Source organism: Prosopis cineraria, unplaced genomic scaffold (assembly GCF_029017545.1).
Source record: "Prosopis cineraria cultivar Desert tree isolate PC_DT_omini unplaced genomic scaffold, ASM2901754v1 PC2, whole genome shotgun sequence".
NCBI classification, from domain to species: domain Eukaryota; kingdom Viridiplantae; phylum Streptophyta; class Magnoliopsida; order Fabales; family Fabaceae; genus Prosopis; species Prosopis cineraria.
The window spans coordinates 1,205,569-1,231,638 of NW_026555333.1; the positions used below are offsets into that span (position 1 = coordinate 1,205,569).

Sequence of the window (26,070 nt, forward strand, 5' to 3'; positions counted from 1 at the left end):
ATACGTCTAACTATAGATATTTCACATAAATATCTAACAGCTGATGAGAGACATTTTTTTTGCAGGCTAAGTTATATATTACTCTCCTCAACTTTGAACCACATATGCATAACTTCCTTAACTTTTAAAAGTTTACAATAAGCTCTCCTCAATTCTTATATTTATATAGATAACTTTATATGATTAATTTTATACATTAATTATTTATACATAACTTAAAATTTTAAAGTTTGCAGGTTATCCGCATATCAATGAAAGTTTAGGGTTTAAACGTATGCAAAAATAAAGTTTAAAGGAATATATAATTAATGGCTAAAGGTTATTTATATAAACTTGAAAGTTCAAGAAAAAATTTATTATTAAGTTTTAAAAGTTAAAGAGATTATTTATATATAGTTCAAAAGTTAGAAAAGTTGTGTGTAATTTAACTTTTTTTTATTTATTTATCGGTTCTCACTTCAATCTCTGAATTTTTATTGTTTTTAAAATATACGTAGGACTATTATATAATAACATCAGCACTAAATTATATCATTAATTAATAAATGATGTGATTTATAAATTCAATAACTGTTTAAAGGAAAAATATAAAAACTTGACCCAATCAAATCAATGCATACATGAATTAAAAGCTAATACTTCCTTTGTTTAAAAATATAAGACATTTTTTTAAAAGTTGAATGTTAGAAAATGTAAGACATTTTTAATCTTTTGAAGTGTAATTATTACCTTTTTATCAAAAGTACCCTTATTGATATTTATTGTACAGTGTTTAGTGAGGATAAATATAAAAAGATAAGGTTAGTTTGAAAGTAGGTAACTACTTTATTGGAGGGTGAGATTCAGTTAAAAATGCCTTACATTTTTTAATGGAACGAGTATTAATATGTATATATAAATGCCACGCACCCTGACTAATAAAAAAATTTAAATGAAATTAATTAATAATTATATTATCTTTTCATTGCATTTAATTTCTCTTTTTTTCCATCGAACCGTTATTAAGAAGAATATGAATGATATGAAATCATTGGGATATGTAATAATGAATAATCTCTCAACCTACATAAATTTGTAAAGTCGGCAATACGACAAATAAGATTTGATTCATTTTTTCATATATTATATTAAAATAAATCATATTATTGATCACTCATGACATTTTTATATTCGATGATTGATTTTTAAGGTATTATACTATTTATTTATCTAGTGACCATGTTTTCATAAAAAGATGTCTGAACAAAGTGCGTTTAATATAATTTTATAGCGACTATATTGATTGTTGACATGTTGCCAGTTACATATATATTTTTATGTGTCATTGTATTTATATCTCTTCAATAAAATAATAGTTACAATATTATTGAAGTTCAAAATAATCAAACTATTTTTTCAAGTGATATTGATTTCCAAACAGGAAACAATTTAATTTATTTTCAATTTCAAGAATAGAAAACATAATATCAATGATAGATGCAATATATATAGATAGTAAATGAAAATAAGTTTTGAGTATTTAAATAAAAGTAGTCAAGTTTGTGGGAATGCACAACAAAAACATTCTTTGGGGGGGGGGGGGAAGCACTTGAGATGAAACAATAGGTGTTTTGTACTTCAGAGTTCAGCCCCAATTTCACCCTGTGATTTACATTTTGTTAATTTTATTTTGTCTCCTTCTCCTTGACAAATAGTAAGGCACAGCAAGTTATAAAGAGATGGTTTCAGTGAGGGAGGGACCAAAGGATTGATGTGAATCGTAAGAAGCAAAGTAATCAAACATAGCTATGGGCAGGCAGGTGTTTATAATTTATGAATTGAAGATGAAAGATCACATGATGTGCTCACCAAATGCATTTATCATGAAGCATGGAAAGCAGAATATTCTGGGAGTGACAGATGCCGGGAAGGGCCCACCTTTTAAACTATACTCGTGCGTAGTAAACGACAAAATCATTGGACAGATTAGACTAGATAGATAGAATCCATATAGCTCTCGGCTTGAGTGTGTCAGGCTCCTTTGTGTTGTATTCGGCTATTTGCCCAGTTGATAGTTCACTTGTCCACAAGGTTATTCTCCTTGTATAAAAATATATCAACCTAAACACTGGACGCCTTTATTCAACAGTCTTTAGTTGGATGGAATGGAAGGGAGAGAAAAGAAAAGATAAATTTTATAAAAAGCATGACAAGGGATTTTTTTTGTCCTTTCTTTTTTTTCAAGCCCCCTTCCTGACTGGGATTTTACTTTCTGCGCTCTACGATAGAAACAGAGGCCACTCGTGGCTGGCTATGACTATTTGCCTTTTCCCAAGGGTTGTTCTGTTTCCACAATAATTCTAATCTCGCATTCCTGAATGTGCCTGCAACTATATTACGTTAACGTCCTTTACTCACAAAAGCAACCAAATCCAGTATTATCTTCCTGGTTATGGATGCTAGTATGGTGAAAATAATTCATTACAGTAACATTATTCGGAAGAGATGAGCAAGGTGAGGAGGCATATGGGGAATCAGGAAGCTTCCAGTTGATTGGATAGAGGCCAGGCAAGGCGTATCATTAATGATCGCAATTTGCGAGCAAGCAAGGAAGGAGGTGGTCATAGCCAGCAACTGCGAATGAGATCCAATATGCCCGCCCTGCCCATATCCTTTGTTTGCTGGATCTCCAACACACAACCCATTCTTCTCTGGAACGATGCTCCTTTGTAGGGGACCTTACCGTTCTTTACGCCTATAAAGCATGCATCACTTAAAGCATCTTCAATTCTTGGAACCTTGGTCCGAATATTCGCCATTGTCTTCCACTGGTTTATTTAATATTCTAGTATGATATAGAAAACCACCGACAGAAAAAAAATCCCATATTAAAATTCGTTTGAATACAAAAAATATTACTTCATTTTTCTTTGGCAAGTGGACGCAATTGAAAGAAATCACTTTAAAATAGGAAAAAGAAAAAATATATATTGTTGCACTTCCTTTACTGGTTCCTTTCAGTCTGTTGAAGAGATCTTCATCGACCTGGGTTAATGTGAACTTAAAAGGTTCGTGACTGCCTCATTTTTTTCCCCCTAAATGAAAGGGCGAGAAGCCCTCTCGAATGAAGGGAGAATACCGAGCAAACTAGGCTCTTTGATTATCGAATCGAATCCACACCCTCAATTTCGGGGATAAGCAAAACCCGAAAGTAGAAAATCAATTCTGTGAACTCGCTTGGCCAGCTAATTTGCGAATTCTAGTTTCATAACTCATTCAACTCTTCATAGTCACGTGTGACTGTTACATTCCAGTCATGAGCCAGCATCTCTGTCATGTCTTCAAATTGTACAGAGGATGCCTCATTCTATTACATTGGTCCGAGGAAAAGGTATGATTTTGTTCCGCACGCCGCAAGACAAGTGAACTGTGCTGGCCCGAAAAAAGAAAAGAAAGGTAAATCTGGGTATGCCTAAGAATTACTTGAACACCAATAAGTTATAATTTAATCAATCAATACCAAGATATTTGAATTTTAAGCCGATATAATTTTTAATATATTGATTTTTAATAGTGGATACAATATGTCAACTCATTAGGGTAGGGAGCCCGAAACAAAACTGACCCGATATAACAGATAAACAGCGAATTCTACAGCCTAATGACTTTCTAAAACTTTTTAACATATACTGGATTGTGTCACAATTCGGTAGTCAACTAAAGAAGCAAGCATATATTCAATGATTTATTCAGATATCAACACATGGGTTTCAATATGTCCATTTATATGTTTTGTCACCTTTAGTTGTCAGCTCGGGAAGAGGAGCACGCATTTACTTAGCCTATAGCTCAATTGCATCATGACGAGATGGGGATTCAGCATCGGTAAAATGAAAACTGGTACGCAGAAAATCTCGGGTTGGGCTATATTTGCCACATTACATAAAATTTTGGCCTAGCAATTTGTGGAAGAATGCGCCTAGACACAGAAGTCCTTTCCAGGGGAACGTAACTTTGTTAGAAGCCTTGACATACAACAGCCGAATCACACCTTACCAAAATCAGAAAGTGCAGTTAAAATAAGCACTTTCTATGCTTGTGACATCTCTTGCTGCCATTTACAATTTGGCACTACAGAGTTTGGTTATTTTCGGTATTACCATCACTATCCAGGTACTGCTTCACCTGATTTTGATTTGTCTCGAATATGAATGGCACACCCCTTATCTGCAAAATTAATCATTTACATATACAACTCAGACTTGTAGAAATGTCTAGCAACTAAATGAAGCCTCAGGAGCATACCTCGATTAGACAACTGGAACTAAGTTGTTGAGACTGACCAAGATGCACTTCTTTGTTATTTACCAAGATCGAACTCTTGCCAAGGTTTTTAAGGTAGAAAGATCCAATTTTATCCATTTTTATAATTGCCTGCAAGATTAGCAAGGTAGAACATAATTAAAAATTCTGAAGCCTTTTCATTTTTTCCTTTAACGCAGCAAAGACAACAGCTAGCCTGCCGTTTTTCCCAGTCGATTTTTCTTTTTTTTTTTTGGGGGGGGTGTGGGGGGTGGGGCTGTGTTCCAGTGTTTTGCCTTCATAAGATGACCAGGACATTTTAAGCAGAAAGACCATTACAAGTGCACATGATCCACGAGAGACAAGATTTTGTCCCCACAATCAGTCTGTTCATGATATAACAAAGGCTGCAAATTACAATGGAAAATGAAGCTACCTTCTGATATAGGAGCAAATAAAGCCAACATTAACGATACAATCGGTATGCAATAATATCAGATAACATGGTATCTTGCATGCTAAGGTATGAAATGCCATAGAATAAGACTACAAGAAGTCAAGAAGCGATGGTGGATAGATATCCAAATTTGATAAGATAATAAATGGTATCCCGCATCTCAGAACTGGAAGATATCAATGTTTGGTTGCCCCTGTCACTCTATGTGTGTTCCAGACTTAAAGTGCATCTTATAAAATTATACTCTCTCCGTTCAAAAATGTAAGGCATTTTTTGAGAGGTTGAATGTTAAAAAATGTGAGGCATTTTCAAGATTTTAAGGTATAATCATTACCTTTTTTCTAAAAGTGTCCCTATTAAACAAATACTTTATATTTATTTTAGGGTAAAACACCCTATTAAATAGGAGTAAATGTAAAAAGATAAGGTTAATTTAAAGACAAGTGACTACTTTATTGGGGGGTGAGATTCAATTAAAAATATTTTACATTTTTGAACGGAGGGAGTATGATTTTTACAAATTGCAGGTAGAAATGTAATTAAAAAATAAACTAAAAAAGAGCTAATTTATATGTAATTTATTTCCTCTTATCCATATAAAAAATAAAATATAATGTATTTTTCCGAAATTTGTTTTATATTTTAAACACTACGGTAATTTTTAACATAACTTTTTTCTGGGGTAAAAATCAATAACTCCACTTATGTGGGATGACAGAACATTTTACTGGGACACGACACCAACTCTGGACCAGAAGTTTTGCTAATTAGTAGTGCGGTTTCAACATTGGCAATTAACCCATATTAAATGTAGCAATAGCTGAATGGCTAAAATCCAGTATAAATTCAAGAAAATAACCAACGAAGCATTTCCTAAAGGGTGTAATAGTTATTAGTGCATCATAAATAATTTGCCAGCACAATCTTGTCAAGCATATACAGTAAGATGAAAGTAATGCATGCCTTACTTCCCAGAATATATGAAGGTGCAGCAAAATACTTGCTGCCACATGAAGATACAAGTCAAAGCTGGTAAATATACTAACCTGTCGTCGAGATATTTTGTTAGCATTCACTCCTTTGCCTAAGTCAATGTCAACAAGGACATCTTCTGTTGCCCGACCAAGTATAACCTGCACAAAAAGTTAGCCATCATCAACAGAATTGTCCAACAGTTGAATCTATTTTGCAGAGTCAATTTCAGTTGGATGATACTATAATGTCAGACAGAATGCTCATACTTCCAAATTTTCTCAAAACAAAAAGTCCCACACACACAAATCAAGTGTACAAGTTACTCCAGGCTCGGAGCTTCACATATAACAACAGTGTATGTCAATATGGGTACTTTTTTAAGCACATTTGCTTGCGATTGTAAAACAAACCTATCATATTATGACCTTATAGAATCTTTGACCTTCATCACGATGCACTTCATAATTTAAATCACATCACTACCTAAAGTCAGAAACACAATCCAAATAAAATATCCAATTAAGAAAAACAAAGCACAAACTTGCTACACATCGAAAAGTCAACAAGAAATCGTAAGATCCTTTCAGGTCGTAAGTAGGTCATGCAGAGTTCCAGTGTTCAAATACCTCAGGTTTCCTTATATAATGCTTTGAATGGCGACCATATAGAATAGCAAGAGCCCCGTGTGAGGCAATTGTTCTTTGCATATAGGAATCGGCACTCTGTTCCAGCCTTATAATAGTTCGCTTAGCACCCTCGTGTTGATATTTCAATACTAAATAGTAGACAAAATATATTGTTATGATACATTGGTCATAAAAGAAACAATAAGAAATTATGCACGTTCACTTTAAACACAAAGTTGAATATGACACTCACCTTACAAAAACCATTGGAAGTGTGGAATAAAAAACATGGCGAAGGGAAATTGGAGATGTACTCTAGATGTACAATAGTTTAGCATTTTATTAAATTTATTATGCGTTTTAGTAATTGTATTTAATTTAATTAGATTTTATTTTATTTAATATAGGATTACATTATTTTATTAATATTGCATTGAATAGCCCAGGGTTATTTCGATGCGAGGCTATTGCTTATTTGCTCATTGAATCATTATTGAGACTTCTTGATGTCACGCAACTCTCTTCCCCCTCTATCTCTCCTTTGTTCTTCCTGTTTCTCCTTCTCCCTCCCCCTCTTCCCCTTGCCCTACATCACATTGGTAACATATATAGCATTCGATACTGAATGCCATTACTGGATTTTAGCTGTCTTCAGTATGAAGAATCTGATAACACCAAAATAGAACTCAAGAATTAAAGAAGCATCTTCAATAACCTTATGCCAATCCAGTCAAACACACAAACAGAATCTACAAAAACTTTGGAACCTATTCCATGAAATACAGATATTTAGCAGCTGAAGAGTAGAATTACACAAAACTATAATAATAATAACAATAAAAAGAAACAAACAAACAAAAGGAATACTAGTCCACAAGAACGTTGGTAAAAGCCTATCAAATGTTAACTTTACACTACAGAATGCCCAATTAAGAGTGTGAATTGAGTCCTTAAGCACCCCCCTCCCGTGCCATGAGGCAGCTTCTTAAAAGCATAGAATGTTATTCAGCACGTCATCAGTCACATTAGATTCCATTCTTAAGAAAAACATGACACCAAACAACAAAGATCAAGCAACAATAATCATAAGGCTATATCTGAGCACTACCTTCCTCACAATAATGCAAATCCTGGTCATCAGGATCCAAGTCCATATCAAGTATCTGTGGAAGGAACAGAATAAGTCAGAATTAACAACAAATCAAAAAAGGTAAAACAAATAGTCAATTGAAATGATGGCATTACATGCCTTACCATTGCTTCTATGTCAGAATAATAAGGAACGTCATCATCACTCTCTATATATTGCTCTTCTTGATCTAATGTTGGAGGATTTGCCACCAGCTCAGACTCAGCAACAACTGAGGATCTCATTTCAGGATGTGGCAAACGTTGATCTTGAACAGGCATAGCTAAATCGTGTTCCATTGTCTTGCCAGGGGCATTAGAGTGAGGATAATTTCTAAAGCTATCAGAAAAATGAGATGCTTTCTCATTTAAAGTATTTGCTAAATCATTATGTAAATGCACTGTTAAGCCAACATCGACAGCCTCTTTCTTTGAATCTGCATTGATGTTTGCACTGATTGAACGAATTGCAACTAAGCCACCAGATTCCATAACTGCACTCCTGGACACCGGGAGGGAGGTATGACTATTGGACAACTCACATTTTACCTTAGAACCAGCACCAGCACCAGCACCAGCACCAGGCAAGGGAGGAGATCCCACTATGTGAGAAGACACATGAGATTCTCCATGGGTTTTTAGTTCGACTTGCTTCAGAGTTCTATCTCCAGTTCTGTGGCTATGTCCAAAATCCTCAACCAACAATGAACTTGATTTATTGGATTCTCTTAAAGACTGTTTGAATGAGGTGGGGGCAGTTAAAGGGGGCACGTCAAAAGGTAGGAAAACATCCTCATTAGATGGAATTTCTGGGTCCTCAGTACTGAATGCACAGCAAATGACTCCATTAGTTAATTCAGGAAATCGAGGGTCTTTAGCTAAGGCATAAGATGGAATTTGAACATCTGATTTGGAAGTTACTTTTAAATCACTAGAGCTCAACACCATTTTGTCATCTACCTCCACATGACATGAAACAGATGGATTTTTAACCAGTGAATGTGAAGCCACGGACGTCTCTGTTTCAGTTATGGTAGATACCTGATCTAGGCTGACATCATCTGGTGAATTTAAGAGAAGTGAACTTAGACCATCATAATAAGACTTATCAAACCCACCTTTTCCATCAACGTCCATCAAATAGAGTTCTTCCTCGTTAGTGAAGTTCAAAAGAGAATCAGACAGTTCTGCTAAATAAGACTCCCCAGAAGCAATTGAATTTTTAAGGGCATTGCTCGGCACATTAGGCTGTTGGATGCCCTCACCTGCTCTCCACATTGACAATTCAGGAACTGAAGATAACTGTGAGGTACTAAATGATGTTCCACACTCTAAATCAGGTGAATTAAAGACATGATTTCCATCAAAATCAGAACACAAATTTCCAGGGTCACTGTTAATCAGATCAAATGTTGATAAAGGCAGTGATACCAAACTATCATCTCCCATAAGGCTATTTACAGGCAATTCTTTTGGACCACCAAATTCCTCAACACCTCCATTAAAAGACATACTGTCTCCAAGGACTTGAGGTTCATCTTTAAGTATATTTTTTTCTTCAATAGGGAAGTTCTCTTCAACAGGGTTGTCAACACCACTGTAAAAGGTATGGGCAGTAACTCCACTAGTCGCAAGATTACCATCCATAATATTTTCAGGAAAAGCACAATGTACATGATCATAATTTGATCCTTGGAATCCAAAATGATTTGGGGCAACATCAGGCAAGCAATTTTCAGACAAAGGCTCAACTCCTATCATGGCATCATTGTCATGTTCGGGCCTCATGGGAAAACTTAAGTTCATGGAATTAATTGCATCATTCAATATTCTTTTACGCATGGCATAGTAAGAATTACGAACACTTTCAGCTTTTCTCTTAACAGGAGCAAACTTTCTTTCTTTTGAATGCCCAAATTTACTGAGTTTTGATGGGAGAGACAAAGCAGAAAGCTCAACATTATTCATGCATGCAGATGCTTCTTCAGAAATAATCGGATCATAGAGTAGAGAATACCAACGGTCTTGTATTTCTCTGATGGTAAATCTCCGTGAAAACTGCACTGCACCTTTTGCAAGGGACTCTAAGGAAGCACCAGCCTGCAAACAGGAAACTGTAGATTAACCCAAGCAGGAAACCAGGAACAGGAGTCTCTACTATGGTCCTTTCCTGAATTTGGCAACAATAGGAAAATCCCCTGCCTCTCACCCCCAAATTGAAGCATACAACAAAATGAAAAGAAGGGGAATCAAGAAATCTCTCTAATATCGATAGCAGTTAGCTACAAACTACTTTGGGGAAATTCACCAACTTGCCTTCAAGTAAGTGCGACACAATATTATATGAAAAGAAGAAAGCAAGACATAGATTTATTCAATTCACATATACTGCCTAGCAAATAAATACTTCAATGTAGAGGTTTGCACAGCATTTCCTTAGACATCAATATTCACAATCCTACACAATTCATGCTCATTTGCCATTATATTCAGGAAGTGACGAGCTAGCGGAGGAATAAAAAATGAGGTCAGTTAAGGTTCTCCGTGATAACTTGCCCCAGTGGTGAACAATAACTCCCCTTCTTCAGGTTATAAATGGATAGTGAAACAAATAACTAATCGTCCTGTTCCAAAATCCCGAGCAGACACACTAAAAGCAATACTATAGACATTATGTACCCTGAGCCACAGTGAGTAAAACATTTATTGTAAGTTTCCGGGTTTCAAAATAATCGTGCCTATAAAACTGAAAGGTATTTTCTATCCGTGCCCGACATGACAGAAACTGGCACTAGATTCTCGAACTATCAGAAGCACGGGAAACGAGAAATGACACAATGAAGGAGTAACTGCAAAATGTAGAAGATGGAAGAAAGAACGAGCGGGTTCAATTGGACTTCCAGAAAAGGGAGGGAAATGGATAGCAACGGTAGAAAAACTCTTACCTCCACAGCATTTTTCAGCAAAAGATCATCTTCGGGGGTCCAGGAGGCGACTGTAGCTAGAGCTACCATCCTTGAAACGCACCAAGACCGCCTTCGTCTTTGGGTATCACTTTGTCGAGAAAGAGCGCGCTAGTTTTTCATGAAGGGATGCTGGGAAGTGGGAAGGGTTGAAGGAAGGGTTTTAGCCCTTTAGATGTGGGAAAGGGAAAATAAAATAAAATGAAATCAGATGAAATTCAAGGATTCGGGTGACCACGGAATTCATGAAAATTCTATGCAATCCATCTCATGCTATGTCGAGTGGCGAAATCTCAGCCAGTGCAACAAATTTAGGATGTATCGTGATCGTCAGGCGATCCCTTAACACTGTTTATTTTTTCAAGTGAATAACAAATTTAGAATGTAAATTTTTTGTACTGAAAATTAAAATTGCATCATCAATCAACCCCTTATTTTTCATTTTTTTTTTATTTTGTCATGAAAATATTTTCTAGTTAAAGCCCTTCTATTTTGCAAATAATTTATCGAAGCACAGTTAAACTCTTTTCTCATTCGTAGCATTGTTAGATGGATTATATTGACTAACTAAATTGACAGTCATGACATTGAGAAAGCATTCACCAACTTAAACACATCAAATTTTAGTCAACTCGTTAATATTATTATCTACTATTCACTAATCCTGCGTTTATTTAAAAGGTCTATATCGCATTTGGCCAGCAGAAAAAGTAATTTGGATTGCAACAAAGTTAAACAGCATTTTTCTCAATGAAATATAAAATAAAATGAAATATCGAATGCTTCATTGGAATCTAAATGTGGCAACTATTTTGAAAAATTATAACAACAATAACAATAAATCTTATTAATCTCACTCAAGATTAAAAAAATCTTATTTATCTCATTAACTTCAGAAATTATAAAAAATTACAGTAATAATAACAATAAATCCAAACCATCTTACTAAGTGATACTCATTCCGTTAAAAAATGTAAGACATTTTTAATCAAATTTCATCATTCAATAAAGTAATTACCTATTTTCAAATTAACCATATATTTTCATATTTACTTCTATTAAACATCTTATAATAAATATAAAATCATATATCAATAGAGACACTTTTAAAAAAAATAATGATAATATATTGAAAGATTAAAAATATCTTACATTTTTAAATTTTTAATTTTTAAAAAATACTTTATATTTCATAACAGAGTATGAATGTAAAATCAACGTTAGATCCTGTTCCAGGCAGAAGGCCGCGTCATTGCATGGGCCACCGGGAAGCAGTAAGTTGGGAACATCGCAGCGTGAACTCGGAGAAGTTTGGACTCTTTGCACATGGGTTCGCACATCGCTTGCACATACTATTAATCAGGGAACTGCTAACTGGGTTTCCAGCCCAGCCTAAGATAGCAGGTTGCCCATTAAGTCTAGAGCCCGTTAATCGAGTCCATTGGACTTTAATCCTCGGTCCGTTGTGCGTTTTTGTACGGGGATCCCATTTGAATTGACTAGAAGGTTTATTCAATTCCGTTTGTGACTTTTTCCATAATAGTTAAAAAATATTTTTAAAATTATCTTTCATTAAAAAAATAAAAAATAATATAACATCACTTTTTAGAATTATTATATAGAGACATATTTAAAATTGTACACATTTATATTTATTATATTTTTTTTACATTGATATTGATGGAAATGATTTAAAAAATAATGGGAGGAGTATGGGTTTTTTATTTGTCATTTGATGATTCTTATCCCAAAAATACAAATTGTCATTTGATGATCTGAAATGTTCGCCGATACAGCCCCAAGTTTAGTAATTGATTATTTTTATTACAAGTGGCATTCTGACATTTCTGTTCTCACCAGTCCTTTTCTGTTTTTATAATATTTTTTTATAAATTATTTTTACTAACCTTATCAATATTAATATAAAAAAATATATAAAATTTTAAATATATTTTATATAATAAATTTTAAAAATAATAATATGTTACTTTTTTGTAAGAATTAATTTTAAAAATATATGTAAATATTATTTAAAATGATGTACTGTAATTTATAAATAAAATTAAATAAATATTTTAAAATATGTGATTTATAAATAAAATTAAATAAATATTTTAAAATATGTCTTATAAATTAAAAAAATATTATAATATCTACTGATGTGCATCGAGGTCCGAGGTCCGGTTTTTCTCCCGAATCCATCAACGTCGGATTAGTGAAAGCTGCTATAAATTAAAGGAAAACAGTGGACGTGAAAACTGCAAACCAATAGCTAAGCTAGGTGTTAGAGTGAAGCTATCGTTTGAAGATATTTTCTACTATCGGTGACGTTTCCAGAATTCTCTCTCCATTAGTTCTCCTGGTTTTTTTTTTTAATAATTCTAAACTTAGCTCTCAAAAGGTCAAATGAATACATGCGTGACGCACCAACCTTGCCTGTGTAATATACTTAATCTTAAAACTTGACTTCTAAAGTTTTTTTTAGTCCTCATTTGTTTTTTCGGTTTAAATATCGTCTTGATTTTTTTAAAAAGGAAAAAATCTCGATATGAAGTTGAATGTTTTTTTTTCTGCAGCCATTTTTGTTTGGACATGCACAGCGGACAAAATTTGAGAGCGACACGTGTTGTCCCCTGCGGTTAAGCTCTATTAAAAAAAAACAATAAGAAAAGCCGGAGTTTATCTGCATTCCGAGTAAAAGTCATGGAAAGCTCTACCTAATCCCTTTGATTTTGACGTACCTAATTTTATTTAGGTTTCTCCGTGATAAATTTAATCCGAAAAGAGATTAACTCACGATGCTCTGTGATTTGTACATCAATTCAAATGAATAATCAACGCTGAGCCCTGTTTGTCCTGTTTTCATGGTTATTTGTTAGTCCCCGTGCAATTCGCTATTATTTATTATCCAATTCGCCATTAAACAATTAATTCTGGGTTGTATCCAATTACGACTTTGATATTTTAATCCGAAACCGATGGAGCTTTCAGTGCCTGCAAACGTTTTCATCAGCCAGGATTTATAAACTAATAAGAATAAGAATGACCTTCCGAGATGTAGAGTTGCTTGATCTGATAAAGGAAAGGCGATTAGATACGAAAAAGATATCGCAAATATAAATTCATGGGGACAAATTAGGCAAAGGCCCACTTAGTTTCGCGCACATGACTTTGCGCTCAAATTATAAATTTAAAAATTTTAATTTAACTCAACTTAATTAATTTTAAAATTATTAAAAATAAATATTCATAAACCTTTATTATTAAATCAAGATTGAGTTTAGATCATCATTCTCACACTCCACTTATCATGCTTGAATTATGAAAATATATCATGCTTGAATTATGAAAATAAAAAGAGTGATTATAATAAAAGAAGTGCTTCATAAATTTAAAAAAAAATAGCGATTCCAAGGCTTAGGTATTAAGTTAGAATCATTTATAAATAGAGAAACTTTTTTAAAAAAAAATCACTATTATCATTAATAAATTATCAATCAAATTTTTAAATTTCATGTCTATTGCTTTCCCCTTTTATCTTATATTTTTAATTTTTACTTTGCTGTTGTACGACTAACATAACTCATCATTTTTTTCAATTAATGTATCTTTATTTTTTATAATTACATTAATTTTTTTACTTCACATTTTCTCGTTCAAAAGAACTATGATAAGAGAGCTTGAGGGTTGTTTGAAATTATTTTTATTTTATTATTTTGAGATCTGTTGTTTTGTAAAATATATTTCGAAATAAAAAAATAATAAAAATAGGTGTTTTTTCATTCTTCTTTGTTCTCCAAAATAATAATCACATAACACCTAAAATTTATTTTTATTTTTTATTCTTCAAAATAATATTTTATTTTTTTTATTTTTTAAAACACTTTTTAAAAATATATTATTAAATAATTTTTTTTATTTTAAAGGATAGAAAACTGTTTTCATAATAAATTTTCAAAAACAGACTTTAAGTTTTTCACGATTTTAGAGGTCGGGTTTTTTTATTTTTTTTTTTGAGAACCCCCCCCCCCCATTGTGTGTATGTGTGTGTGTGTGTTTTTTTTTTTTTTTCGCCGGATAACATGAAATTTGTATCGCAGACTTTGGCACAGGGAAAGACTTCGACTTACGCTGACGCCATTGTGAACACGATTTCAATTTCCACGTGTGGCTGCTCTCTGACGATTGCAGGTTGCAGCAGATTTATACAAATAAATAACACACACACACTTATACAATAAAACAAAGGAAAAAAAAATAAACAGCCGTGACAGAGGGGAAGAAAATAAAGGGGCTTTCGCAATTGCATTGCAGGAGGTAAAAGGGAGAATGACAAGGGCTTTAGCAAAAGATTAAAGTCAAATTATTTTTTTAACATTAAAACTCTTAAATCCAATACTCTTTTTTCTTTATTTCAATATTAAAATTCTTAACTTGACATTAATTTTCTTACAACATCTTTACTTGTAATTCCTTCGCGCGTGTGATAGGAACGTTTGAATATTTAAAAGTTTATTCTCATGAGCGAAAACTCCTGATCTTGAACCTTGATCGGAAACAAACGAATAAAAAGGTACCGCAAAAGGTTCCAATATAATTAGTTGGCTATGAAAGGTTAAAAAACTGGACAAGTTGGTTCAATCAATCTAATTATTAAACCATGAACCATTTACCATTCTAACTAGTTTAACGACGGGTAGTTAAAATTAAATTTAAGGGTTCTAAAGTTAAGATTCGTAAATTTATATGAATTTTTTTATTATTATTTTCGCTGGTTTCATTATTTTTTTTACAAAAACATAAATTTTTCTTCCTCTCTCTTTAAACAGATAAATTCTATGAAATTCATGAATTCTCATTTTTAAAAAATTTAAATTTAATGAGATTGACTCCATTCAATTCAAATTATAAGTAACTTTTAACTATAATCCATGTATAAATGAAATTTAATTATATCTATAGTTTTCTCTTTGTAAAATTAGTCCCAGCCACGAGTGATGACTTAAATCAAAGAGAATATTTATGTGAGAAAGTCAGAATAACATGAAAATTGGCCAATAAATTAAGAAGGAGGTGATAAACTGCGATGCCACATAATGAACTAGGTTAATAAATGTAAAGGTAAAATGAGAAAGACAGTTTTTATAAATATTAAACTGTTTATATTTTAAATCAATATTAGCTGGTGGAAAAACTTATATTTCGAATGAGAAGGAGCACATAAAATATTTTCTAAATCAATCAAGTCAAGCACACTATTTTGCGCCTTCCAATGGAACATAGTTAATGTACTCGAAGGATTCGAGACATTTAAGTTAGATTTATCGGATATGAGTAATGTCAAAGAATGAATATCAAAATAGCAAAATATATAAAGATAACTTTTTTTTTTTTGCGAATGATTATACATTGATATTTAGTTATAAAATAGCAAAATATATTACGGAAAGGTTGCAAATTCGTACCTGGCATCCATACGCCACTTTCGTTTCTACGCATATATAAAGATAACTTGTCGGTTTAAAAAAAAAAAAAGAAAAAAGGAAAAAAGATGACTTGGAGGTTGTAGCTGTATTGATATAATAATCATATTATAGGCAGTGCTTTCGTATGGGGTTTGATTAGAGACGAGACATACACCAGGGCGGAGTCAAAATTTAAAAGCAAAGAGAGCCAAAATTAAAATATATATATATATATATACTGTAATGTTTTCCTAAATTTAAGAGGAGTCAAAAATATTTAACACTTATATAATATAAAAAAAATTAAAAATGCTAGTCCCTTCTCTTTCCGCCACTGTACTGTTGATTAAAAAAAAAAAGAAGACAGGAGAGATGAGCCATGAGATATACCGTGTATCAATTTCTATATGTATATTTTTACAGTGGATCAATTATGAACAGTACATCTCATAAATTTTATAAATTATTTTTATATATAGCTGGTAAAAAATAAAAAAAAACAGAGAGGTGAGGTATACTGGGGTTCATTAACAAACGATAAATCTCATACAGCCGTTCAACGTAAACTACTATAGCATTATACTAAGTACGGTCCAGCTAAGAGTAACCTTTTAAATGATTTTTTTATCCATAAAAACATATCACAATCCTCGATCTTCCATGCCATGTTGCTGTATCTAGATTTACTTTCTTTCACACAAGTTATATCTATATATATATATATATATATATTGCTAGCAAACAGCATTAATCAAATATTGTTAATTAAAATAACTGAAATATAACTATAATCCACTCATAGAGACATACAAGTGGCGCAAATTAAAATGGCCAATTGACTTATTATCTCTCTCCTCAACAACAAATTTGTTTATAACAATTGTTGGAAATATAGAAAAGGCGTTAATTACCTGTTTAGATAAATTTTATCCAAAAGGGACCACTGATTCGTCACCATGGATAAGGAGGAAGATGATCAATTTCAATGACTAGATTATGGGCACCATACTTCACAAAATATTTGAAATAAAATTAATTATATACTTTCTGTGAAGCTTGTAGCTTTTTGTTTAATTCGTGACATATAATTTTTGATGAAACTTTTAGTTGCTTAACTTTTTTTTAATTATTGATTTGGTTTTTTAAGCTTAATTTTTATGAATTTGGCTCCATATCTTTTTTAAAATTATCATGTTAGTCATTTAAGTTTTAAAACAAAATTTATTCTTAAATTAATCTAATGTATAAAATATAATATTTTAATAACTTAACATGCATATGTAGTTATTAAAAAAAATTAGACACTGAATTAGTTTAATTTTTATTTACACACTCCTTTAAACCATGTTTTTTTAATTTCTTAATTTTATTTTTTTCTACCCGAATTGTTACACTTCTTTTAATTAATCTAAATAATTATCATTAATATTCTTTTTTTTTGTATCAACAGATTTTAATTTTTAACAACTAGCTTTCACACCTTGCAATGCGCGGGAAAATTAAGACAAAGATATTAAAAAGTAATAGAAGATTAATATTAAAGGTGATAATTATAGTATAAAAATAGTATTTATAAGGCATAAAATATAATTGTCCCGATGAACATAAATTTTTAAATATAACCTATCATTCCAAATTTTGATTCCTAGAGATGTGTGTGGAGCTCATCGCTTGGGAGATGATAGGCAATTAAACAATGCTCGAATTCCTTCGATGCTGCTATGGCAACTCTACATTTTCAAATGATTTTTAGGCTTTAAGATCATTCTTTTAATCTCAACTTTCCCAACACAATTGAAGATGTTTTGTACATGGTTGTAAATAATCATGTTTTGTACATGATATCCCTATTTTTTTTATTTTTTGTGCATTGAGGATTATTTTAGTGAGTAGATAATAGAAATAAATAACAATGTTTATATAAATAAATTTTTTTAATACACCAAATGCATCTTAGAACAACATTGTTCCAAGTTGAACATTAAACCAACATAAATAGTAATAAAAACGTATCAATGTCCAAAAAATAATAAGATATATTTTAAGTTTATTTCAAAATATACTCTTATAAAATTTTCTTTTTATAGTAATTTTTTAAAGGACGAGTGCTCACCCAACCGCTTTTACAAGATGAGTATGAAGATTTTATCTTCTATTCAAATCATAAAAAAGACTGACCAGATATTTGAGACAAATTTTAAAAGTCAAATTGATAAAAATTAAATTTGAGAGGTAAAATTGATAACTAAAGTAAATTTAAAAGATTAAAAGTTTTATTATTCCTAATTTTTATTATTGAATGAAAGGATATATTCTGTCCAGAGTGCTTAGCAGGCATGTTAAATTATTAAATAATGGTTAGTCAAAAAACCATTAAATTAGAGTATCAGCTTTAAAGATTTGGAAAGACAACTATTTGCAAACAATGATCCAAACACACACTTAGTTTATAGACATTGAGTCACTGACTCCTATCAAAGATGGAAAAACAGACAAGTCTAGCACTTAAAGGCCCAAGTCTTAAAACTTGATTTTTTAAATTTTGAGACTCAACCCTTATTAAAAGGACTCAAGTTCGGGTCCAAAAGCCCGGTTTTTAAAAAATATAAAAAAAATCAACATTGTAATTTAATGTTCTTTTTTTAAAAATAATTTAATTCAACATCATAATATTTAACACAATAATTTAATTCTAAAATTTAATATAAACTAAATTAAGGTCTCACGTCATTTATAAAATAAATAAAAAATTTAAAAGTTTAAATAAATGTTAGCTGATGCCATCACAATTTATAACAATGTTCAAAAAATAAATGCACGAGGCATATCGATATAATCCTCATAAAATAAGATGGGAGATTAAAATTTTAAATTGAATTGAAATCTTAAAAGTAAATATTAAATTGAATCTCGAAACATCCATGACCTAACAAAGGTCTATGTCAGAAGAGGAATCACATGAGAGTAAGAGAGCCAAAAAGCTAGAGCAATATAACACCGAAAGGGAGACATCGAGTCAAGAGACAAGAGGAAGAGATGAGTCGAGAGATGGAGAGGGCTAGAGAGTGAGTAGACCAATGAGGGGAGAGGCGAAGGGACTAGAGGAAAGGAGAGGTCAAAAGGGAGAGGTTGAGCTAGGAGACAAAGAGAGCTAAAGAATTTGGAATTGTTAAATACTGAGAGTTTTTTCCCATTTGCCACACAGTGCATTCCAAGGTAGAAAAGAAAAAAAATAAAACAGGATTTGGAGGACCATCTGGGCCTAAGCTCATTTTTTAAAGCTTATCAAGGATAGGTCTTAAAGCCTGATTATCCTACAAATCACTTATTTTTTAAGTCTAAATTCTTATTTAAATAAGACTTTCAAACCCAATTTTTATTGCTGACTCTATTTCTATATTTATTATTTAACATAAATTTTTGCAATGATTTTTTCTTGAAAAAATTGCACCATTTAATATTTTAAAATGGCTAATATTTTTTAGAGAATAGATTAAAGATAAAGAGGCCCTTTAACCCATGCTATTATTTATTGATATATTGATTGATAGTGTGGCAGATATTCAAATATTTTTCAGAGTTGACGTCGGTGCATATCATCTTTTTTTAGTGTGTATTTGGTAAAAGTTAATTCAATGAAAGTTAGTTATTAAAATAAAATTTGTGTCTGAATATATATTTTTTAAAGTCAGTTTGATAAATTAAAAGTTATTTAGATTAATGATAATTTGTACTTTTAAATATACAATGACATTAAATTATGATGATTTATAATTTTTTATACAAATATAATATACTATAAATGTTTAAAATAACACAAAATTTAATATGTTATGTAATTAAAATAAAAAATATAAAGTTTAATATGCTGAAAAAATTATGTAATAAATAGTTCAATATTTATTAATGTTCAACCTTCATTACTAGATAAGGAAGCACCGACGGCAAGGAGAGAGAGACAGGAGAAGTTCGGTTGGAGGAATCGTAGATGGCACTGAGAAGAATAGAGACCAAAGAGAATTCGATGATTGTAGTGCAAAGAAAAAAAAATATTAAAGGTAACATGGTCAATTAAAAAAGTAGGTAAAAATTTGTTCTCCTCGTTAAATTTTCAACTCAAACTTAACATTTTAAAATCTAATTCAAAGTAGAGTTTCAAAATTCACTTTTAAATTTCATTTCAATTTACATTTTAAAAGTCATTTCAGCCAATTAAAAATTTTTCAACCAGTTTTTAATATTTGAAAAGTTCAAAAGTACTTTTAAGATGCCAAAAGTTGTTTAACCATATTTACTTTTAATTTCATGCTAACATCTACCTTAAGACGTACATAAGCATCGCAAAATTAACGGATCTGAGTGTGAGGTTTGATTAATTAAGAATATTAATTTTATTGTTTCTTGCAAGGAAAGGATGGCTTTTACCTTTTAGCATTATAAAAGCTCGATCTCCCTTGTGACTTTGTCAATACAAAATATTTGATGAACCTCCAAAATGCTGCCAGCACAGAACTTTGATTGATGACGGATGGACTTTATTTTCCCAAGTAGTGAATCGCATTTGCCGGTAGAATTTTATTTTATTTTTTGGCCAAAATTTGCCGGTCGAACTAACATGCACAAATATATGTAGGCAGAGACAAAGGAATGCGCCACGCACATACATGCACGCATGTGTGTGTGTGTGTGTGTGTAATGAACTAATTAAAAAAAGAAGATGAAAGAAATAAAGAGGCATGGGGGTCAGTACTCAGTGGGATGTCGGTAGATGAAGGAGCAAACTAGCGATGGGATCGTTATCGGGAAGAAGCATCTTAGAGTTGAGCAGAGTGAAGAGCGTGAGAACAAAGGATACCAACACCGAGAGAGCCGACAGAATCAGCGTCAGCGAGTTTGCGATCCCTCCCTTCACTTCATCTGCATATTCCGTCGCCGCAATCGCCAGCACCGTCACCGGAAACGAATATGCCCACCATGCCACGTTGAATCTTCTCATTGACCTCCTGAACAGCATTGGCCTGCATATCTGTTCGACACGCCAACATCCATCTTCTTCATTCGCTATTCATTTTTTTCCAATTATTATTATATTTGACAATCGACCATGACGTAAAAGGGGTCTACAACATTAGTAAACTAATGAAAGCACACTGAAAAATGGTCATGCATCTACATGGGCCTGCATAGTAACTGAAATTTAATGATCCTCACCTGCTCTTCATTCTTTATCAAACTTTCGTCAAGGACCAAAAAATAATTACATTGATTCAAAATTAGCTATAATTATTTCTTTGAATATCTTTACATAAAATGAATTCATTGAATCAAATAATTTCGGGTCCAAAAAAATCAAATGTTTTAATTATAAAGATTATATTTAAGGGCAAGTTTTGCAGGCATCCATATAAAGTACAAGCAGGTGAGAAAAATATGTGTGAAATTTTCACAAAAACACACAGTACTGGAGATCGGCCGTATAACCACTGCCCGGAAGGATCCTTCTCTAGGCCTTTGTCAAGTCTCCCTTTATCTCAACGTGAAGCAGATTTAGGACACCGGATGTGTAAACAACTAAAAAGTACAGGTGAGGAAGTCATTGCACTCCAGGGAAACTTCCAGAACATAAACTGAAACTAAAACATGTGTGGGTCTGTGTGGTCATAAATATAATGAATGGTGCTGCTTTTTATGTGTTTCATATGTTCATATTATGTATAAATATAGGTATTCAGGGGGGAATGATAAAAGAGATAAAAATATGCCTTCGAACGAATATAATTACCAGTGACGTGAAGAGGAACAGGGATAGAAAGAAGAGCATCTTGGAAGCAGTATCAAAGCCGCCAACAATGGATTCCCAGGCCAAGCTCGCGACGCCTGGAGCAGCAAAGAACAAGAAGAAAACCGGCCTTAACAGCACGGGAAGCCGATCTCCACCGGAGAGGCGCTGATAAAGCGTCACAAATAGCACCAAGTAATGAACCATGCCCAGCGAAAACAAGCAAACCGCACTCTCTCTCCACCCCATGTGAGCCGCGGCTCGTGCCCCAACCAAGTTCCCTATCACCGATAGCTGGCTCGTAGGGTTCGCCACGGTGGACAGAAACCTCTTCCCCTTGGTGAACCATTGACCGTAGATTTTCACGTCAAGCAGCACCACCGGCACCGAAAAGACCCACCACAGAACTAAGTACGCACGGGTCTTCGGAGCCACGCACGGAGCCGACTGAAGCAATAGAAGCCAAGAGATCCAGGGAGCGAAGAGATAGTTAACCCCTACATGGTGCAAGAACTCTGCCTTTACCATCTCAAAGTAAAACAAGCACCTCAACAGGTAAAGAATAGAGAGTAGGACGAGTACAAAGAGTGAGAGAGACCACAGTACGAGAAAAGCGGTGGGATGGAACATGTTGCGCACGTGCCCTAGTATGCCTGTGTCATGATCTGCTGCTTCTGCAAATATCTTCCATAGCAGAGCTTGGCCACCAAGGGAGAGGCTTATCCTGAAATAACCTGCATGAAGTTTGGTTAGGATGGAATTTAGGGACATTATTAACGAGCGCTTAGCGATTATCATCACGAGGGAAGAATCGTGACTATGAGTATCGTTATCATTGGGGCTAGTATTGGTCACCACGGCGGGGGCGGGGGCGGTGGCGGAGGTGGGGTTTATCACAAGCTCGATCTCACATGAGGCCATTGGTGCTGGCTGGGGGTAGATTATATCAGACTCACATACGAGAGAGTTTATTAGCGCGCTTTTCCCTGTCCATATGCTGGGATTTTATAGGGCAGGGTAAGAGGGGGATCGAGGCAAGGGGGCGTATTATAAAAAAAAAAAAAAAAACCAGTTGACCAGTTTTTAAAGGAAGAAAATACTTGTTTTTTTGGGTAGGCTTTGTATGCTGTACAGGGAGGGGATTACGTACGATGTCCTCGTCGCTAGTATAATCCACGATGATTCATGCATTTGTTGTAAATATTAATTCAAACATCGTTTTCTTGGGTACAGTCATCTGCGCACACCAGTACGTTAGGGACTGCTCAGGCTAGCTAAGGCTGCTTTTGCCAATACTTCAAGAATCATTATAACATTTATGCAGGTGAAACATCGGAGTTATGTCGAGGGATATCAGGATTTCGGTTCTATAAGACAACATAGAACATACACCAGCATTTTGCAATGAACACGGGACAGCAGCTGAAGTCTGGGGCAGTGGGGATCATCTTCAGCATTTACTCAGACTAAAAGTGGGCCAAAGTTTGGGCCACAACAACGGCCCAGAAATTCGACCGGGCCTGCTTGTCCTTTTGGAGCTGAGCTTATATATGTTCTCATGATTTATCCGCGGCCTGCAAGTAATTACTTCCTCCGTCTTTATATATAAAATATTTTTAATTAAATTTTACATATCTATAAAAATTTATCATTTAGTTAAATTTACATAAAAATACAATAATTTTTTAATTTTATTCCTAATAATATCATAATTAATATTACGATAGTAGTAGAGAAAACATGCAATTAATGATCTATTTTATTTTTTAAGATAAAAATAAAATTGTTTAATTATTCAAAAATATTATTGTCATTTTTTTATTTAAGAACAAATTAAACTTATAAAAAATACCTTATATATAGTGATGGGAGAGTAACTAATTATTGTGCATGCGCATACCATGTGAAGGTGAAAATTAAACGTGTGTTACTATCCAATTCCGGGTTTTTGTTTTTAATCTTTTCCTTTCTTTGGGTTACTGTGCCTTGAACCTTAACCTTTCTTTCTTTTCTTGTCTTTTAGTGAATTATGATTCCAGCATCAAAAAAGATAATTACGCTGAAACATCAGATATAATGATTAATTAATTGTAAATGCATAATAAGGCTTTGATTTAGCATATGTCAATGGGAAACATTAATAAACAGTATCAATGACTTGAGAAATAAAATATTTATAACAATTGTGAATTTTGTAGATTGACCACTCGTGTTAAAGTTCCCTGCTCGGAATGTATGATAGAGGATGGTGGAAAAGGATACGACTAGCTACGAGATATATCGGAGACAATCTGATGATGGGCTAAGAAGAAACGAGAGGAAAGGATTCAAGCCAGTGTTGTTGTATAAGGTTGAAACCCTTTGAAAACGTATTCATCGTGATTCGTTTTCCCTTTAAGGAAAGGACAGGCATAAAACTCGTGCCAACGAGGTTTCCGCATCTGTGAATGTCCCTGCTCAGGCATGGTATTGGTTGGAGAATTGTGTTAATAATTAAATAGATAATGGAATTATTTTATTTGAAACAAAAGAAGAGTAAAAAGGAGGGGGAAGGGGATATGAAGTCCTTCCTGTCTTATGGGTTATGATGGCAGTTGAAAGAAGAGAGCATTGCTTCCCTATAAATAAAAAGAAGGAAGGAGGCCAATTTCATTGGTGAACAAGGAATTGTTTGCTGGCACGAGACATGATGACAAGTAGACGGCTGAGGGCAAATTGTGGAGTTCAAGAGGGACCTATCGGGGAAACCCGAAATCGGGTCTACGACACTCTAGTCTAAATTCTGAGGAGCCATCCCATCATTATTTGAGTCACATGCCGGCCCAACTGAACCATACACTTCTACATTTTTCACATCTGGAGTGTCCAGTTCATTGTATTGGCTATTTTCAGACGCTAGTACACCAAATTTCTTCTTTTTTGTTTTAATTTCTCATTCTCTGTTCTTTTTTTTTTTTTCAAATGCCAAACATTGGTCGCTAGGTTCCTTTGGTTCTCCCAGGGGACAGAGGCAGGAGCAGGAGTATTAAAAGAGGAGTGAAAGTATAATAATTAATAGAGGGGGAAATGGAAATGCCCGGGAAAAACAAGAGGAGGGGAAAAAGATAGGAGAGGAATGAACTGAAGTTTTTTTTTTTAAATCTTTTTTCCTTTTCCATGGAGGAGTTAAAATTTGAAACCCCAGCAATATTAAAGAGGAAATGGAATGAGAAAGGAGGGAAGGAGGAAGCGCAGGGCTCGAGAGACAGGGGGACGGGGGAAGCATTGATTGGATTCAGCGACCTTAATAATTGCACTCAGTGTGCATGAAATGTAGACCACTTTGACCATACAAAACACAAAGGACTCTTCCAAGTGCGAAGAAATGACCCGCAACGGATTTGAATAATGCAGGCAGCTGTTAAAACAGGGAGGAAATTTTGGGGAAAAGTAGAAACGTGGTCTCAATTCTCACTTGAATTAAGGGGCACCTTCTCTCTCACTGTGGGGGCGCGGGCGAAGGAAAAGTGAACAAGAGAAACACATTAAGAAAATCCAGGGGCATGAAAAAATAACTATATAAACGGATAAATTACACGAGAGACAGGCTATGTGTCAAGTAATCAAGTTGTTGATTTTTTTTTTGTTTTTTGTTTTTTGTTTTTGCTGCCAAGAGTTGTTGATTCAAGTTTAAATGTTAAATTAAAAAATTTGTGTGTCATTTCTCTTTGTGAGGCCAGGAATTCACGTGTTAATTTCGAGACGTTTAATTTACAATTTTAAAATACAGTACAAAAATTGAACATTGTATGGATATAAATTTTGAGAATTAAGAGGATATTTATAAACTCTAAAACCAGCATATATACCTGTGAATAAAAAAAGCACGTGTTACCTTACAAGTCATATCTGAAAATAAAGACTCGAGTGCACGTCTCCACGCCAATAAAATTTTGAGAAGTATGCAAGACACACTGTACATAAGCGTCGTTACTCATTAAAGAGCACTCAAAGAATGAATTTCAGCGGCGGCACTCAAGAGAGCATCTCAATAGATAAGCCATCCATCAAGCGGACGTGGTCAGTTTTACCTAGTTGCGGATATACGTACAAGTCCTCAAGTTACACGACTAGTGTATTTAAATTTTTAGGTCCCGAGCTAGGAGAAAAACCGGTGCTAGGAAGGAGCAGCACCAACTCGAGGGCCCGTTCTACGTAGATTTACATCACCCACAGCATCCGCCAGTGTTAGTGTAGTCCTGAGGAAGGAAATGGACAATGATGGCTCATTAAAATAAGCTATGTTGTTGGGCCAGCCCAAACCGACCACGGCATTGGTCTAAACCTCAATCATGACCTATGACCCGATTGGGAGAAGAGGGAAGGAGGACACCGCTAGAAATTTGAAAACTGGGGA

General features: G+C 33.6%; 2 protein-coding genes across 6 annotated transcripts; both read right to left on the reverse strand.

Annotated features, from left to right (window-relative positions):
- Positions 1–3,854: 3,854 nt before the first annotated feature.
- LOC129303712 (uncharacterized) lies at positions 3,855–10,681 on the reverse strand. Of its 2 annotated transcripts, XM_054943202.1 has the most exons (8): positions 10,413–10,676; positions 7,594–9,567; positions 7,448–7,502; positions 6,340–6,488; positions 5,785–5,871; positions 4,285–4,413; positions 4,140–4,206; positions 3,855–4,030 (listed from the first exon to the last, which is right to left on the reverse strand). In XM_054943202.1, exons 1-8 carry the CDS (start codon positions 10,479–10,481, stop codon positions 3,918–3,920), a joined length of 2,643 nt encoding a protein of 880 aa, XP_054799177.1. In that variant the 5' UTR covers positions 10,482–10,676; the 3' UTR covers positions 3,855–3,917. The 2 variants fall into 2 exon arrangements, with proteins under 2 accessions (XP_054799177.1, XP_054799178.1); XM_054943203.1 differs by lacking the exons at positions 3,855–4,030; positions 4,140–4,206; positions 6,340–6,488 and having other exon boundaries at positions 10,413–10,681.
- Positions 10,682–20,441: 9,760 nt separating this feature from the next.
- LOC129303747 (S-type anion channel SLAH4-like) lies at positions 20,442–22,633 on the reverse strand. Of its 4 annotated transcripts, none has more exons than XM_054943254.1 (2): positions 21,678–22,633; positions 20,442–20,921 (listed from the first exon to the last, which is right to left on the reverse strand). In XM_054943254.1, exons 1-2 carry the CDS (start codon positions 22,593–22,595, stop codon positions 20,646–20,648), a joined length of 1,194 nt encoding a protein of 397 aa, XP_054799229.1. In that variant the 5' UTR covers positions 22,596–22,633; the 3' UTR covers positions 20,442–20,645. The 4 variants fall into 4 exon arrangements, with proteins under 4 accessions (XP_054799229.1, XP_054799232.1, XP_054799231.1 ...); XM_054943257.1 differs by having other exon boundaries at positions 20,779–20,956; XM_054943256.1 differs by lacking the exon at positions 20,442–20,921 and adding an exon at positions 21,158–21,522.
- Positions 22,634–26,070: the final 3,437 nt, after the last annotated feature.

Bases quoted from the DNA above. Each gene is read 5' to 3' on its own strand.
- LOC129303712 (XM_054943202.1), bottom strand. From the start codon at position 10,481: ATGGTAGCTCTAGCTACAGTCGCCTCCTGGACCCCCGAAGATGATCTT. The intron at 9,568-10,412 runs GTAAGAGTTTTT...TCCTGTTTGCAG, and splicing joins TGCTGAAAAATGCTGTGGAG to GCTGGTGCTTCCTTAGAGTC. The intron at 7,503-7,593 runs GTAAGGCATGTA...TTCCTTCCACAG, and splicing joins ATTCTGACATAGAAGCAATG to ATACTTGATATGGACTTGGA.
- LOC129303747 (XM_054943254.1), bottom strand. From the start codon at position 22,595: ATGGCCTCATGTGAGATCGAGCTTGTGATAAACCCCACCTCCGCCACC. The intron at 20,922-21,677 runs GTAATTATATTC...CGTGTCGAACAG, and splicing joins TGTTCCTCTTCACGTCACTG to ATATGCAGGCCAATGCTGTT.